Source organism: Chlamydotis macqueenii, chromosome 3, assembly GCF_036417535.1.
Source record: "Chlamydotis macqueenii isolate bChlMac1 chromosome 3, bChlMac1.mat, whole genome shotgun sequence".
Lineage (NCBI taxonomy): Eukaryota > Metazoa > Chordata > Aves > Otidiformes > Otididae > Chlamydotis > Chlamydotis macqueenii.
This window is the reverse complement of record NC_141558.1, coordinates 61,475,463-61,488,028: the sequence shown is the minus strand read 5'-3', so window position 1 is coordinate 61,488,028 and position 12,566 is coordinate 61,475,463. Positions and strand designations below refer to the sequence as shown.

At 47.3% G+C, this 12,566-nt stretch overlaps 1 protein-coding gene across 1 annotated transcript; it reads right to left on the bottom strand.

Annotated features, from left to right (window-relative positions):
• On the bottom strand, nt 1-2,908 carry TCF21 (transcription factor 21). Its single transcript, XM_086744900.1, has 2 exons — nt 2,229-2,908; nt 1-583 (listed from the first exon to the last, which is right to left on the bottom strand). Exons 1-2 carry the CDS (start codon nt 2,676-2,678, stop codon nt 494-496), a joined length of 540 nt encoding a protein of 179 aa, XP_086601026.1. The 5' UTR covers nt 2,679-2,908; the 3' UTR covers nt 1-493.
• Nucleotides 2,909-12,566: the final 9,658 nt, after the last annotated feature.

Below are 12,566 nucleotides of genomic sequence, written 5' to 3'. Positions count from 1 at the left end.
TTCGGTGGAAAAAGGAAGGTTTATTCACAGAAAACAGAGCAGAACCTGCTTGAAGAAAATATATCTATATATCTTTGGGGTGAATTACTTCATAGAGATGACTGTCAAAGTCAGTTTTTTTTTTTTCCTAGGCATCTACATCTTTCACAGGTCTCAGACAAAAGATACACGCGTGGTAGGTTTTGTTTGATCTCTGTCTTTCCTCTAGTAGCGCTTGAACCAGCAAGGCTCTTTTTGCAGGACACTCGACTGTACACGCACGTAATAAAGTTAAATAGAGTCGGGGAATCTCTCGGGGTGGACGGAGTCTTTGCTCGGGCACGTTTGGTCTCCTCTGCGTTGGGAGAGCGGCTCTCCCCGTCTCTCTCGCCCGGGGTGCGGGGCAGCGCCGGGGCCGCGGCGTGTCCCTGCCCGCCCCGCTGCCCCCGGCCGCGCCGCGCCGGGACGGGACGGGACGGACGGGATGGGACGGTGCCGGCCCGGCCGCCGGGGCTCAGGATGCCGTCGGGCCGCACAAGCGGTTTGTGTTCACCACTTCTTTCAGGTCACTGTCGGGTTTGCCGGCTACCATAAAAGGCCAAGTCTGTAGCCAGGAAAAGACACGGGTGGGAAAGGGGAAGGGGAGGGTTACACAGGGGAAGAACGCACCCCCGCCGCGCTAATTTCGCCCGCCGGGTCCAGCTCGGGAGCGCCCCTGGGGATCGAGCCCGGCGCTCGCCCGAGCCGGCAGCGCTCGGCGGGCCTGGGCTGGGGCCGAGGCGGTGGCCGCTGGCTTCGGCGCCGACCCTTCTGCGCCTTTCCGCCGGGAGCCGACGCCGCTTCGCCTGCCAGCCGCGACGGGCTGTCCCCGGGCCTCCCCGGGGCGGCGGAGCCCCTCCGCTCCCCGGTGGGAGGGAGGGAGAGAGGGAGAGGAGGAGGAGAAGGGGCCGCCCCGGCCCCGGCACGTCCGCGTCCCACCGGCACGGCCGCCGCGGGTAGCCCGCCGCAGACCCCGTCGCCCCACGCGTGGGCTCGTGTCCGGCGTGGGGGACTCTGCCCCGCGGGAGCGGCCTCATGCCTCGCCGCGGGACCGCCCCGCTTCCCGGCACCCCCCGGCCGCCCTCCCTGACCTCCCGCCGCTCGGGGGACAAGTTTCAGTGTGCCTGTGTGCGGAGGGGGAGTCATATCTGGGTTGGGTGTTGTTTTTGTTTTACTTTATTTTTTTTTTTCTCCGTGTTGTTGTGCTGAGGATTTCGGTTTTAGCCAAAAAGCCATCTCCCAGGCCCTTATCTGATGACACACAGAGTAATGTACTTTTTCCCCCAGAGTCCAGAGCTCAAAAGGCAGAGCTGGACCCCAGTGAAACGGCTCCAGATCCCCTCTGCTATCCCTCTCTCTGGCGAGGTCCGTACATCTGGGCCACGTAAAGGCTGTGTGTCTAAAAAGAGCGTAGGCAAATCTTGCCCACCACCGGTCTGCATCAGTTGCACGTATTTTTAGAGCTGGAAACTGGACGTTCCTGGTGGCTGGGTACAGCAGGGAGACCCTGGGCTGCTGGGGAAAACTTTCTGTGGGTGGTGGGAGCCAGCAGGACAGACACAGTGCAGCCCAGGGAGGCTCAGTGGAGTGTGTCTGGGGCAGAGACCTCCCCTGGGGAGGCCGCACTGGTATTTATTTCTCCTTTGCCAGTTTATGTGGATAGGAGAAATGTCCTGGACCCAGCAAATTTGAGCAGCTGAGCGCAGAGCCCCAAGATCTCTGTCTTTAGAAAGCTACAGTTTGAGGATTATTACGGCAGGAAATGTTAGGATAGAGAGGAGGGATAAGAATAAATCCTGGGTCCTTGGCTTGGGTCCTTCCTAAAAGCATACCTTTCTCTACCCAAATTCCTATACCCGCCTGCAGGTAGGAAGCTGCCATCAACCTGCCGAGCTTTCTCGGGCATTTCTGGGGCAGTAAAGCCCGTCCCTGGCTATCTGTGGCCAATGTGGCCCCTTCCTGTCCCCTGGAGGGGATTGCCAGGAGGAGTGGATGGGGCCCGGGATGCTCAGCTCTCGGTGCACAGGGCGAGTGGACAGCTGAAAGCTTGTCCCCTTGCACCATACCCCATGCCACCCCACTGGCACCGGACTCTCTGTGAGAAGCACAGCAAAGGTTTCTCCCCGCGCACGTCTCATCCCAGCTCCTCGCCCGCCTCTCCCCGTGGACATGCACACAGAGTGCCTGGCCCTAGCGGGGCCGTGACTTACCAGGTTGACTGGGTGGATGTAGCCATTCTCGTACTTGTCATTGGCCAGGATCTGCCTCAGGTGAGCGATGTAGCTGGAGGCCAACCTCAAGGTGTCCAGTTTGGAGAGCTTGGTGTCTGGGGGTACCCAGGGCAGGGTGGTCTTAAGCCTGGAGAAGGCTTTGCTAAGGACCCTCATCCTCGCCCTCTCCCTGGCGTTGGCAGCGTTTCTCTGGACTTGCTTCCCCTCCTGGCTCACTCCATTTAAAGGGCTCTTCTTGGGGGGAGCTTTTTTCCTCTTGCCCGCAGCCCCTCTCCCCTTCTGAGGGGAGCTGTTCTCGCCATTGGATCCCTCCTCGTTGCTCTCGGTGGACGCCCCAAACTCTTTGTTAGTATCCATTTTCAGGCCATCGCACTCCAGCATCTCCACCTCCTGCAGATCTTCCACATCACTGAGGGACCCAGTGGACATGGTCTGGAAGATGCCAAAGGACCAGCGGGAAGGGGGGAAGGGGTGGGGGGGGAAGGAAGGGCAGCTCCTCAAATCTACTTCAAGGCGGCGGAGGAGAGAAGGGGTGCCAGGGTTTTCCTCCTCTTCCCTCCCCGCCCCGGCACTAAGGCGCGATACCAGTCCAGAGAGGATGCCTGCCCTCCCACCCCCCAACCCCGCTTTGCCCGTGTTTGAGGGAGGGAGAGAGTGTGTGTGAGAGAGGGAGAGAGAGAGAGAAAGCCGAGGAATTTAGTGAGGACACTAGTAATTTATCTGGGGGATAAGAGAGGCGGATCCAGCCCAGGGGAGGGGCCCTGCCCGCTGAGCACACCACATCCCCAATCACAGACCTTTGCACAGGACTGGGAATGAGGTATCCCGGCAAGCCTTTGCCGAGAGCTCGGAACTGGGATTCAAATCTTCACAACTGGAGCAAAGCAACTCTCTCTCTCTCTCTCTCTCTCTCTCCCCTCCTGCTCTGTCTTTCTATCCTCCCCCTTCCTCCTTCTCCTCCTCCTCTTCTCCTTCCCCACTTCCCTTTCCAGCCCAGGGTTGCTCTCCCCCTCCCTGCCTCCTAGATGACCCAGGCAGCTGGTGTCATGATTCTTGACGAAAGCCAAAATTGGGTCATGAGCAGAGAAAGCAGCAGATCCACCAGCCAAGCCTTCCAGGGAGCTTTGTAATGCATGCCGTCGAAATGCTGTCCTGTAACCTAATCTGGGGGAGATTTGTGGATTATTATATTTGCGAACGCATCCTGTCCAGCTACTAGCATATTCCAGGAAGGAAGCGCTCTGCTGCCTGGCCAGCAGCGTGGACTTCACCATCCCAGCCCAGGGGCTGGAGGCGGGAGGATCTGACTTCCTCCAGCCTTCCTGAGTGACCTCTGACAAGTTTCAGTCCCCTCTCACTCTTTGAGTCCCCCCATCTGTAAGCCTCCTGGAGGCTGCCCGGTCCGCAGGTGTGCTGGGCGGCCAAGATCCCAGTGGCCCTCTGAGCTGAGCGTGGCTCGTCGGGGGAGAGCACCGCGCTGCCGGTGAGGGTCAGCATGCCTGTGGATGGAAACGAAGGAAGAGGGTAGGAAGGTTACTGGGTGGTAGAGATCGCCCAGAAAAGTCCCCTTTCCTTGACACGTTGTTGCAGAGGAGATGTCAGTGTTTCCCTCCACTGTCTGCCGATTCATGCACACTCAAAAGTCAGGGAGTTTTGCTTGAATAAAGAGGCAAGATAAGGCCCTTTCTGCAGGCACAGTGGGAACGAAGGCAGGAGGCCATGCTCTGCAACCTCTGAAGCCAAACATTCCCAATCATTTTACCACCAGTGCGAATGAGCGGATTGCTGGGTAGTCTGAATGAGCAGATGTGAGCTGCAGTTACCATCTTTATGCATGTGTGTATCCAGTCTCTGCGGAGCAGGCTTCTAAAAGCAGTTAACCTTGGCCTAGCTCTTCTTCCTCTCCATGTAAAATCTTCTCCTAAACCCACATATGGAGCCCAAAGAGGCCAGTGAAGCATGAACGTGCTCCTGTATCTCCTTCTCTCCTCACATGCTTCCTCACTGGTCCCCCAGCAGCTGGGGATTCGAACGCAGGGGACTGAAGAACTGGGCACAATCTGCACTTCATGCTACTCCACTTATTCAGCTGCTCACCTGAGGATTCACACAGCTCTGGACACAAATGTACAGCCAGAGATGTCACCATGGCACGCAGTGGCTTCGGAGTTAATCCAGGGTCACCGTAGCCTCAGGAAGGTCTCTTAGTGATCTGTGTGAGCTTCACATTGGGTTTTCTGCATGCGCTAAACAAAAAACCCAACCAAACAAACAAGAATGGTGGAGGGCCAAACCGGTATGCTGCCAAGCGCTATGTACTGTCTACAAATGAAGGTTTCAGTAGGAGGCAGAGCATTGTTTTTGATAACTGGCAAGGACGCCTTTCCTGTCTCTTGATCCATCTTGGTTCCTTGGCTCATGTAAGCCAGAAGAAAAAGGACAGATCTAAACTTCAAACCAACTCTTTACCATTTGGCTGGAAGATAACACCTTCCCACTCACAAAAGGATAAGTACATTAAGATATCATATCTCCAAGCCCTGGGCTTTTGGGAATTCACTAACTTCTAACGTCATGTTATGTTAACTGTGCCCTGTTTGTGTTTTCTCTGTGTCTAAACTAAACAGATTGTCAGCATATCAGTCCTAATTAATGAATTAGCTTTGCTGTTCTTTTTTTTTTTTTCTTTATAACATCCTTGTTGCAGGTCCAAGATATTACTAATCACCAGCGTGGAGATTTATGAGCCTCCTTATTTTCTAGGCCTGATTGTTGTTTGTGCAGGTGGAGATTTAAATGGCCATATCCATTGCAGAGATTTATAGTCCAAGTGATTGATGTTAGAAATAAGCTACAAGACTCTTACTGGAGCAAGGATGACAGAAAACCAAGGTGAAGTTGCTTGTGTCTCTAAGCACGAATGACCAGAGTGCACAAAACCCCATCAACATTTCGACATCAGAAGCTCCCAGAAGAACAAAACAACAAAAAAAGTATATACTTGCATCCTTTCTATCACTTATTTTTAACTTTACTTTAGTAATTTCTAAAAATTTGTGGTAAAAACTAGAAGGAGTGATCTGGCTTCTTAAAAATGCCTTTAGTATGCTGCTACCTGTGCGTTCTGAAAATCAAGGTGTGCATACGTGTGTGTTATGAGCCTTTGGAATTGCCACACATTTGTAGCTTTTACTGACTGACTTACGTTTTTGAGACCCCAGAGCCAGTAGAAGTGAACTAATACAGACCATACACTTTTGTGGAGACACAGGACACAATTGTATTTGTTTTGTGGAGATTATCACGTGTGTGGGATATATATGCACATACATGTAGACTATTGTACTTTGATTCCTTTGTGACTGCAGGCTATTGCACACTCTTTTTACAACATAATCATCCGTTTTTTCCTGTCTCCAAAGGGGCCAGCATGGGCAGACCTCAAAACCAGCACCTCTCGCCTCTGGAGTAACTTCTGGTTCCTTACTTGTTGTTACATGAGCTGAACCTGTCCTTTTCCAACCATCCTGCTCTTTAGGTCCCCCCTGGCCAAGCCAGGGCTTGTACCCCTAATCTGGCTCCTGGTTTCAATCCCTCTCCCCTCACCTGAATTGCCTTACCCTGACTCTCCTTCTGAAATGCAGCCCTAGGGATGCAAAGCTGGGATGGCTGCAGCCACCACGGGGATGGTGCGGCCACTTAATTCTCCAGTTAAATGGCTGGGACCACAAACCAGCCACTGGGTTAATAACTGGCTGGGAAAGACAGATGGAGCTAAAGTCCTTTTGGCCTTCCCAGTGCATTCACTTCTTCATTCATGTTTTAAAAAGGAAGTTGAAATACTGGCATGGGGAACATCAGCACAAATCAGTGGGTTTGCTCTGTAGATGACTTTCTCCTCTGCGTTGCTCTGGCTAAGCAGGATAGTGCATCTCTCTTTCACTTCTAATTGACACCCACAAAGCCATAAGGTCATTTAGGACATACCAGGCGTGCTGGGAGCGGAGGTTTGGGATGCCTGGTCTGCGAGGTGTCAGGTGGGGGACATATCACACATAGGCTTAGACTGGTCTGTGGCAGGTTACAGATTTCCCCCTGGAAAAAAAGGCCAACTTTTTATGCTTCCTACCTTCCCTCTCCTGGGCTGGAATAACACGGTAATTTGAGAACAGCTTTGGAACTTGAGGCCAAGATTTCTGCAAGTGTGTCATGATTTTGCATGGCATGGCTTGAGTTTTTTTGTGTGGGGGTTTTTTTGATGTTCTGTGTAACTTATCAAGGCACCATAATTTTTCTGTGCGTTGAACAGTCACCCAAGAAAAACCTCAGCTCACCCACAGCTGAGGAAAACATAATCAGTAGCTGGTTTTAAAACTCTTTGCCCAAGTAAAATACAGGTGTTTTCCTATATTTGGACGATAACCAAGGATGTCACCCACAGGCAGCAAGCTGATAATGAATCGTGTTGAGTCAGGATTGAGAATAATCTGGAATAAAAGTACAACCAGATTATTGTTTCCAAGTTGTATTTAAAAAAAAAAAAAGTCTGGAAACTAAGTAGAATGGTGGACGGACTTCAGAAGCATGCTTTTACATACCTTAAGTGAAATAATACTAACAATATACTATTATATATGAATAATACTAATAATAACTAATACTAATAATATAATACTAATACTACTAATGCTATAGTAATTCTGCGATATTTTTGTGATAGGATTCTGTCTTGTCCATTGCAGAGGACAGACAGTGCTGGGGAAATGGATCAAGGTTGTTTGTAACAGTGGGGCAGCCTTTCAGAAGGGCCAGGGCACTGAAACCCTCCCACGGCTCCTTTCCAGTGCTGTGTATCTGTTTCTGGTCACAGTTTTTGCTTTGAAAGGTAAAAGACATTGTGATAAATAACATAAAGCAATGAACAAAGAGAAGAAATAATGTCACTGCCAAGACAGTAAAAATGCTGTTCTGAAGAACAGGCCCAAGAGGTACATATTTATATGTGGTAACAGTGTCACTGCCCCTCCCCAAGAAATCCTAATGTCTTGCTTCAAAGCCCTGAGAAATCAGAGCTTTTTGAGAAAACGTCTTCTAGACTAGTTTATTGTGGGGAAAAAAATAAAGAAAAATATTTCCTTCTATTCTGATTTAGAAATATCTGGAAGTTTTGCTGATGCCTAGAATGGAAAAACTTCAGTCTTACTGATTATAGATTAGAAAATTTAAAAGGAAATAAACTGCAGTTTCAAGAAAATCCATGTAGAAAGTTATGCAGCAGCCATAATTCCATTTCATGTGACTTCTTAAACCTTGAAATGTCACAAACCCAATAACATTGAAACTCTGGGAAATTGAGTTAAAAATTTTTCTTTACTGGATATTGAGAATATATTTTATGAAACTCAAAATATTTAATTCCAGATTTTATATTTTAATCCTTTTTGTCACATTGATGGCAAAATCAGTGACACATATAAGTAGTGCTCTTGTCTACTGCAGGGAGTACCTGTGTGTGTCATAACTAGATGGTTTCTACCATCCTGACTTATGCCATCTGCTGCCTTTTCCTTTGAGTAGCTTCATAAAAATCAGCAGGGCTGCTCACAGAGGAAAACTGACTGTACGAACAAGAATGGCAAAAGCTGCTTCTGCAGAAATGAAGTTGTGATTAAATATCCTAACACCTAAGAGAGATGTTGACAAAAATGTCAGTGCCCTCATCGTGAAGGATGCATCGAGTCCTGGTGTGAGTCACTTCTCCCTCCTATGTCAGGTCTCTGGTGAGGGTTTCTGGTACTACTGCTGTGTTAAGCCATGTTCTGCAAAGGATCTACCAGAAACAAGGAGCACGTAAGCTGTGGAAGTTATTGAAGGAAAACCAAGACAGCTGATCCTTGACATCAGCACTGAGCCCAAATTTTCAGTTGACTTTTCACAGACATGCAAGTGGATCTCCTTTTGCTGGATGCTTGTAGGAAGCAAACCTAAGTGGCTGAGTCGTGTTTGGTTTATAATGCACATATATTCCTATCCAAAAGGTGACTCACAGACAGTGAGGAGGGGACAGTGAGGAAGGGTATCCTCTTCCATCTCTGCTGCAGGGCCTATTACTCCACGCTGCTTCCAGGATGCATCTCTGATATATTACTAGATAGCTGACACTGTAAACTGCAGACTCTTTTATGAAGTGGTCAAAAGAGAAATATGCAAAAAAGCCAATATATCTTATGCAAAATTATCACTGAAGGATTAAAGTGCAGACATAACTGTTTTGTTTTGAATATCTCCTTCCGTGATGTTTCTTTGTTGGCTAATCCTTTGCATTTTTGTGGTTTTAAGACATGATTAAATTTTTTGATAAGAAATAAGTTCTCTTTTGCCTTCCAATAATTAGCACATTGGATAAAGTTTTTGGAAAATAAAAGATTTTTGCTTCAGAGCGAAATTTGGAAAAGAAGAACACTTTGTAGGGGAGTGGCAGGAAGAATGTCAGCTATTCTGGTGAGTTTTTATTACTTGTACGCTTTATGGCATGATATACATGCATGTAGACACAGATTTTCTGAAATTCCTCTTCACTTAAAGTGCTCACAGCTTCTGAAAGTCGGGTTCCCACAGCATCCATCATTAAACGCAGTAGGCTGGCTGATGTCCTCCGTTTCCATCCAAATGAAACATTACATGCTGGGACCCAGACTCTTTGCGGGCTGCCTTACGCTATTACTGGTGGAGCTGGCCACGGTTTGTGCTGTTGGACTCCCTGCACTCCATTTGTCATGGAGGCTTTGCATTTTACCAGCTCTGATAGGCGGCCACATGAAACCTATAAATACGCATGCCTAACTGCAGTGACATCAAAAGGGGTGACCACACATAGCTGGAAAAATATTTGGGCCAAAAAGACTTGTATAAAAAACCTGCAAACTAGTAATATTCTTCTATCCACATGTGCATTTGCACACAGGGATTCACCCAACACAGTAGTTAGCTGAAGACAGAATGTGTTGCGGATGAGTCTTAAACGGGAACGTTAGCTGGCAAGGCAAAGGAGAAAGCTGATTACACATCCTACTCAAGTGACACAGAAAGACCACAGTCATGGTGCATTTCTTTTGACTCTGGCAGGCCTTGTACATGCCTCGCAAACTGTGACTCTCAGGGCTCCTGGAACATCCCCAAAGTGGGGTCATGGCACTTTGCCACGGTGCAGTCCTCTGGTTTTATGGTGCGTATCGTAGTTCATAACACATATAGAAAATGGTGTTGTTTTAGAAAGTGGTCTTGCAAAGGCACATAATAAAAGTCTATTTAAGTAATTTGGAGGAAATAAATAGCTTTAAAAATGAACCAGGGGATGGCATAAAGAGAAGGCCATAAAGGTGGGTTGCAGTGGAGTCCCATGAGACTAAGAAAGTATCAAAGCACTGAAACGACAGAAGCAAGGGCAAAAAAAAAAGCCCCAGGCATGGACTGTGAAGGCAATATTGCTCTTTTTTCCCTCCCTGCTTTTTTTTTCTTTGTGTGTACAGATGCAGGATGTTGCTTAAACTGCCCAGTGTTCAATTCATAACCAGGGAAGGAAAGCTGGTTAAAGGAGAAAAACAGAGACATGAGCCCTCAGACCTTCTGCTAGCCAGGACTAGCAGGCCCTGCATGCTTGTGCGGTTCAGTGAGGGGAAATAGAAAACAATGCCTAACAGCTGCTCTGAGTCCATCCAAAGCAGAAAGGCCAAGTTTTTAAAAACTGCTGGCAAGATAAGGCCTCTGTTCCAAGGGACCAACTGTTAAAGCAGCTTTTTTTTTTCAGAAAGAATGGTATGACACTCAGATATGTATCTGCTTATGTTTTAAGATCAGGTGGGATGATGGCCGCGGGTGGTGCAAAGAGAGATATATTATCCAGAACCTCCTGGTTTAAAATAGTAACAAAGGATTTTATGGCTAGCTGAAGGATTTTCATTTTGATGCCTTATTTCAATCACCGTATCATTTCAGCTCATTCTACTCTGCACAATAGATCTCTATTAGCCAAATTTTGCACCAAAATAAGGTAGATCTTTCTTTGTCATGCAGGGTGTTTGGATTATACAATTTATCAGACCTCATATACTATGCTATTTACCATGTACCAAAATCTGATGGCAGAAATACCTTGATCTCTACTCTGTAAGGACTGAACAAAGATGTACCTGTGATCACTATAAGCTGTATTAACTGTGATTTCCACAGAATGGAAAAGATGATATGTATGTGTGACATAACATCCCCAAGTTTTCTCTCAACACTGCAGATGAATTCCTCAGAAAGGCTTTCTTCAAGCACAGGGGCTTCATGAGGATTCACAATGAAACTTCTATAGGATGCTAATGCACACAGGACATCTGGGGCCAGCTTGGGCTTCCCAGGACAAGAGCTGTGTTCTGTCCTGAAGAACAAGCAATTCCAGGTAAAGCCTCGGTGATCTGCCTAGTGTAGCACCCGTAGCAATGCACCACGTCATCTTTCTGTTTCTCCTCTCCCTGTGCCCTGGCTCACTGTAGTCTTTCATGTCTCCTTGGCAGCGTGTCGCCAGAGCCCTATTTGGGCTGCAAGCCCTAGGTTGTTCCTCTGTTTCTGAGTGGCAGTGGAATTAGTGTTGCAGCTAATGGCTCAGTGATATGTGTAACACAGCCTTGCCTCTACAGCTTATGGTACAAATTAATGAAGTGCAAACTGGGCTAATCTAAAAGAGACAGACTCTTCTTTGATTAAGGTGCTAGCCAGAGACCCAGAGTATGTGGGTTGATTTTCTGCTGTGTTACGGGCTTTCTAGGTGACCACAAAAGGACGATCCTTTCTGCTTCAGTTCCTCAGTGGTGAAAAAGGGATGAGAACATTTCTGTGCCCTACAGAAACATTGTGAGGGGCTTAGGCACAATGGTAATGGATGCTGAGGGTAGCTAAGATAAATAACCTGATAGTTAGTTGCAAGAAAATGATTGATGTTAGAATACTACAAATATGTTGAAAGCCTAAAATATCTTTGTGATGTCTCCCCATTTCTTCAAATGCCAATTAACATTTTTCACTCAGATACCTGATGTTTACATTGGCGCATTTTTATGCTCACATGTCTTACAAAATGGATACTTGCCTGACTTTGATTTTAGATGAAAGCACTCATCCCTCAACCTCATAGTAATTCTGAAAGACTGAAAAGTCACTTTTATAGGAAGAAAAACAATGAGTTTTGATCGTGTTAATGATGAGTGACAAGCCAAAAGTTTAACAAACACCACAAGTACCATCCTTGGTAACACTATAGCACAAGTAGCAAACCACCATTGACTAAATTTCTCCAAAGTCCCCAAGCTCTCTGTGAAGAAAAATAAAGTGTTACTTTGGTTTCCTGTAATCCTTCCGCAGTAAAAACACAGGATTCCCTTAGGAGAGTTAAAATCCATTACTGGGCTTCTTTTTGCCTTTTTGTAACTAATTGTCTCTTCCATGAAGGGTTTTACTTCCTTGAATCAAGAGCTAATGCAGACTCTCAGGGTGCAATGGGGCTGCCGACAGCTTTTAAATCTGTCTTCCTTCGGTGTCCTCTTTTTGAGTTCCCCTACTCCACCTCACTGGTTTCTCAGGCTCCCTCGGTACCTACCTGCGTGGTAGCCATGTGCAGGATAACGTGCTCTGAAGCATCTCTTCACACAGGTGTGGGAAGCAGCCAGGCAGGCTCAGCACCCAACGCAGAGTGTTTTCTACCACAGGCAGCACGTAGCTGGATTTGTTAGAAGGAGGAGTACAGCATCATTTGCTTCCTTGATAGCAGAGTGTACACTCCGCTCACCAGAGCAAGCCTAGCTCTTTCACCTCACCCGAGGTACTGCTTTTTCCTACGGCCATATATCCCAACTACTTTTGTTTCCCATCTTTGCATGCCACCCTTCCGCTTTTCGGTCTGCTTGTCTCACAGTAGATCTGTAATTTTTGTAGTTTGTCCCTTTTAGGGTTGTTTCTCAATGATTTAAATAGCTGATTTAACTCAAACTGTTAAAGGAACTTCTCAAATAATCTCATTTTCTACAACTGAACAGTAAAAGCACACATTTGTAAGTCCATACGCTGCATCTGAGCTAAGTCTGAACTCCTTGGTACACAAAAATTAATGCATTTTTTAATGAATTGGTAAATGTATTTATGAGGACAATTGTAGAGGCAGGGCTGCAATAGGAGGTCCTTTGATATTAAACTTACTTTGACATAAGTGCCATGTGATGATACGTGTGTGGATTATAACAACTGTAGCAACAGCCAAGTAATTTCTTTATTGATCTG

Coding starts and splice junctions, on each gene's coding strand:
- TCF21 (XM_086744900.1), bottom strand. CDS start 2,678: ATGTCCACTGGGTCCCTCAGTGATGTGGAAGATCTGCAGGAGGTGGAG. Junction 584..2,228: donor ACATCCACCCAGTCAACCTG/GTAAGTCACGGC, acceptor TCCTGGCTACAG/ACTTGGCCTTTTATGGTAGC.